The 3291-nt window shown below is 35.5% G+C and overlaps 1 protein-coding gene across 1 annotated transcript; it reads right to left on the reverse strand.

Moving 5' to 3' along the window:
- Window positions 1-613: 613 nt before the first annotated feature.
- Window positions 614-1615, reverse strand: LOC116887356 (olfactory receptor 14J1-like). The gene is given in 1 exon segment (XM_032888951.1): window positions 614-1615. A coding segment is annotated over 1 exon segment (1002 nt).
- Between the last annotated feature and the right edge of the window lie 1676 nt (window positions 1616-3291).

The raw sequence follows: 3291 nt of genomic DNA on the forward strand, positions 1-3291 counted from the left end.
CTGCTTTCTGAGTACCTGGATTATTATAAAAATGAATTATTAGTAGGTGAAAATTAATACAAAAGTGAAAATTAGTGATACAAGTTAAATAGCTAAGACTTATTTGTATATTGAATTACATTGAATACTTGGCACCCAAGAGAACTATAGTAATTACTTTATATAAATATGCATAGAAATGGCATACTTGTTTGTGCTATTCCTTAAATTTTGTATATGGAAAGATAGAAAGTAACATGAACCCATAGAAATAAGTGATAAATATTAAAATTATGATCCATTTGGTGAATTGAGTAAGCAGCAACTGTAATTATGCTTTATGCTTATTACATAAGCATATAGCATAAAGCTATAAACATGTTTGCAAAACCCATGTTACAGATGCTGATAGGTTCATATGTTTAATAGTGTGGCAAGAAACTGGAGGAGTTAGGAAGAATTGGGTCTACATTACTAGAGTATAATTATATATTTTTTACTGACACAAAAAAAAATAAGTAAATTTAATGAAATAGGTTTAAAGTATCATGTCACAACTTGCTATGCTATAGGTTTGTAATATATATTCTCTAGAAAATATCTTTTTATTCTTAACATTACATATCTAACATATTCAACATATGAAAAATATTCTTTGTGTCCATTGTTGGCAGGCATGAACAACAGAACAAAAAAAAATTTTCCCAATGAATTCTTCACTGAACAGTAACTTCTTTACAGCTCCCTTAAAGGACTCATTTCTCAGACTATAGATAACAGGGTTGAGGGTTGGGGGTAGTACAGTGTAAAAAATAGAAAGTATGAAGTCTAAAGCAGTTGAAGAGTCTGAGGTTGTGTTTAGATAGGCACAAATGCCTGTTGAAAGAAAAAATGAAACAACAAAGAGATGGGGCAGGCAGGTAGAGAAGACCTTAGATTGACCCTCTGCAGAGGGAATCCTGAGAACTGTAGAGAATATCTGGCCATATGAGGAGGCAATCCCCATGAAGCAGGCAAAGACCAATACAGACATGAAAGCAGTCACTTTCACTACTCCAAAGTAATCATTAAAGCAAGAGATCTTGAGCAACTGGGGGACATCACAGAAGAACTGGTGAATTATTTTGTCCCCACAGAATCTGATAGAGAGTGTACTCGCTGTGTATAATGTCCCTGAGATGCTTCCACTTAGCCACACAGCTGCCACAACCCAAGTGCACTTTCTGGGACCATGATGACCTCATAGCAGTGGGAGGCAGATGGCCACATAGCGGTCATAAGACATCACTGTGAGAATGGCCAATTCACTCCAGGCCAAACCAGTGAAGAAAAAAACCTGCATCATGCACTGGCCATATGAAATGTAACCACTTTGAGCCAGTGAACTATAAACATACTGGGGAATTGTGACAGAGAAGGATGAGAAGTCCAGAATGGAAAGATGCTTCAGAAAGTAATACATTGGAGACTGGAGCTGAGGGTCCAGTGTTGTGATGGTGATAATGATGAAGTTACCTGCTGAGCCCAATAGGTATGTCACCAAGAAGAGCAAAGCCTGTAAGACCTGCAGCTCGTGGTTGTCAGAGAACCCCATGAGGAGAAATCCACTCATCGTGGTTATGTTTCGTGCAGTCATTTTGAGAATAAATTTGTGGTAACAGCTAGAAAGTAAAAATGTTTATGAAATGCAATAATATATATACAACATGTGTATATGGTATATATCATAGAATATAGAACGATATATAATGTGTAACATATAACATAATATACAATATGTAGTATATAATTAATATATGATATAATATATGATATATGATGTATAATTAGTTTATAATCTATAATATATTCTGTATAGTGTATAATGTATAGTGTATACTATATAATGTATCCTATATACTGTATAATGCACAATGTATAAGAAAATTATACATAAATGTTCTCTTTTCTCTGTTCCAGTGGCTAATGTTTAAGAAATTGCAGTTCATCAAGCTTGAAAACTTGAAAAATATACTTTTAATGGTATAAATCGTCAGGATAAAGGAGTTCTCCTGTGATGAAGCTTAGACTTTTTGATACTTAGGTAGTAGGAAGAGGTGAATACAAGCATCAACAACTCATCTTTATTGTCATTGAATAAGGTTTTGCTTTCTCTAAAAACATTTCAATTTCCACCAGTGAAACCTATGACTTTCAAGTCACAATAGAAATACAATTATGAGATATTGGTTAAAGTTTTCTGTATTTACACGTTGTGTACTACTGTGTTCCATTTTGTGTACCTCTGTATTATAGCAGAAAATCTACTTGTGGACAGGTGATACAGATCTAGCAAATGATCTGCTCATTCCCATAAAAGGTACATACAGTGGTGCTAAGAGCCTAATCAGATAGAGCATCCTACTGTTTTTCTATTTTCGTTTTAAGAGGAGAACCAAGCCCAGAGTTTTACACTTTCTCAGCAAGCACTCTAACCTTATTTCTATTTTTAAATGACATTTTTTTAAGTATGCAACAAAACTTACATTTTCAAGAAAATATGTGTCATTTTCCAATTTGGTGTCTAAGTTGATGATCTGGTGCATAGTTGGTATAAAAAAAATACAAAACCAATAAACATGAAAAAAAACCCTTCTTTTGAGTTGTATATGTGTATGTGTTTTGGTGTGTATATACATGTGCCTGCTTGTGTCTGAGTTAGTCATCTTGTAGAACTGGTTTTTGTGAGAATTCTGAATCTTGAGATTAAAACAGTTCCTCTCTTTTTTAAGCTCAGAGGAATAGCCATTTAGAGCTTGTCTCTTCGGAAATAGTGCAGACTCTGGCTGCCTTCCTCACACTCCTTTTCTAGAATAAACCCAATATCTGAGTATTCTATTTCTACAATTTTCTTATAAAGACCTGTTTTAAGATTGTAATAAAGCCTTGTCCTACAGCTTTGTCCTAATTCAACCATGGGGGTCAGTAGCTTCTGCTCATTGGTTGGGTGTAAATATCTGCATCTGACTCTTTCACCTGCTTGTTGGGTCTTTCAGAGGTCAGTCATGGTAGGTCCCTTTTTATGGATGCTCCATAGCCTTAGTAATGGTGTCAGGTCTTGAGGCTTGCCCTTGAGCTGGATTCATTTTTGGGCCTGTTGCTGAACTTTCTTTTCCTCAGGCTCTTCTCTATTTCCATCCCTGTAGTTATTTCAGACAGGAACACTTATGGGTCAGAGTTTTGACTGTAGGATGGCTACCCCATCCCTCATTTGATGTCCTGTCTTTCTCCTAGAGGTGGACTCTACAAGTTCCCTCTCCCTACTGTAGGTCA

The sequence above is a fragment of the Rattus rattus genome, chromosome 18, assembly GCF_011064425.1.
Source record: "Rattus rattus isolate New Zealand chromosome 18, Rrattus_CSIRO_v1, whole genome shotgun sequence".
Classification (NCBI taxonomy): domain Eukaryota; kingdom Metazoa; phylum Chordata; class Mammalia; order Rodentia; family Muridae; genus Rattus; species Rattus rattus.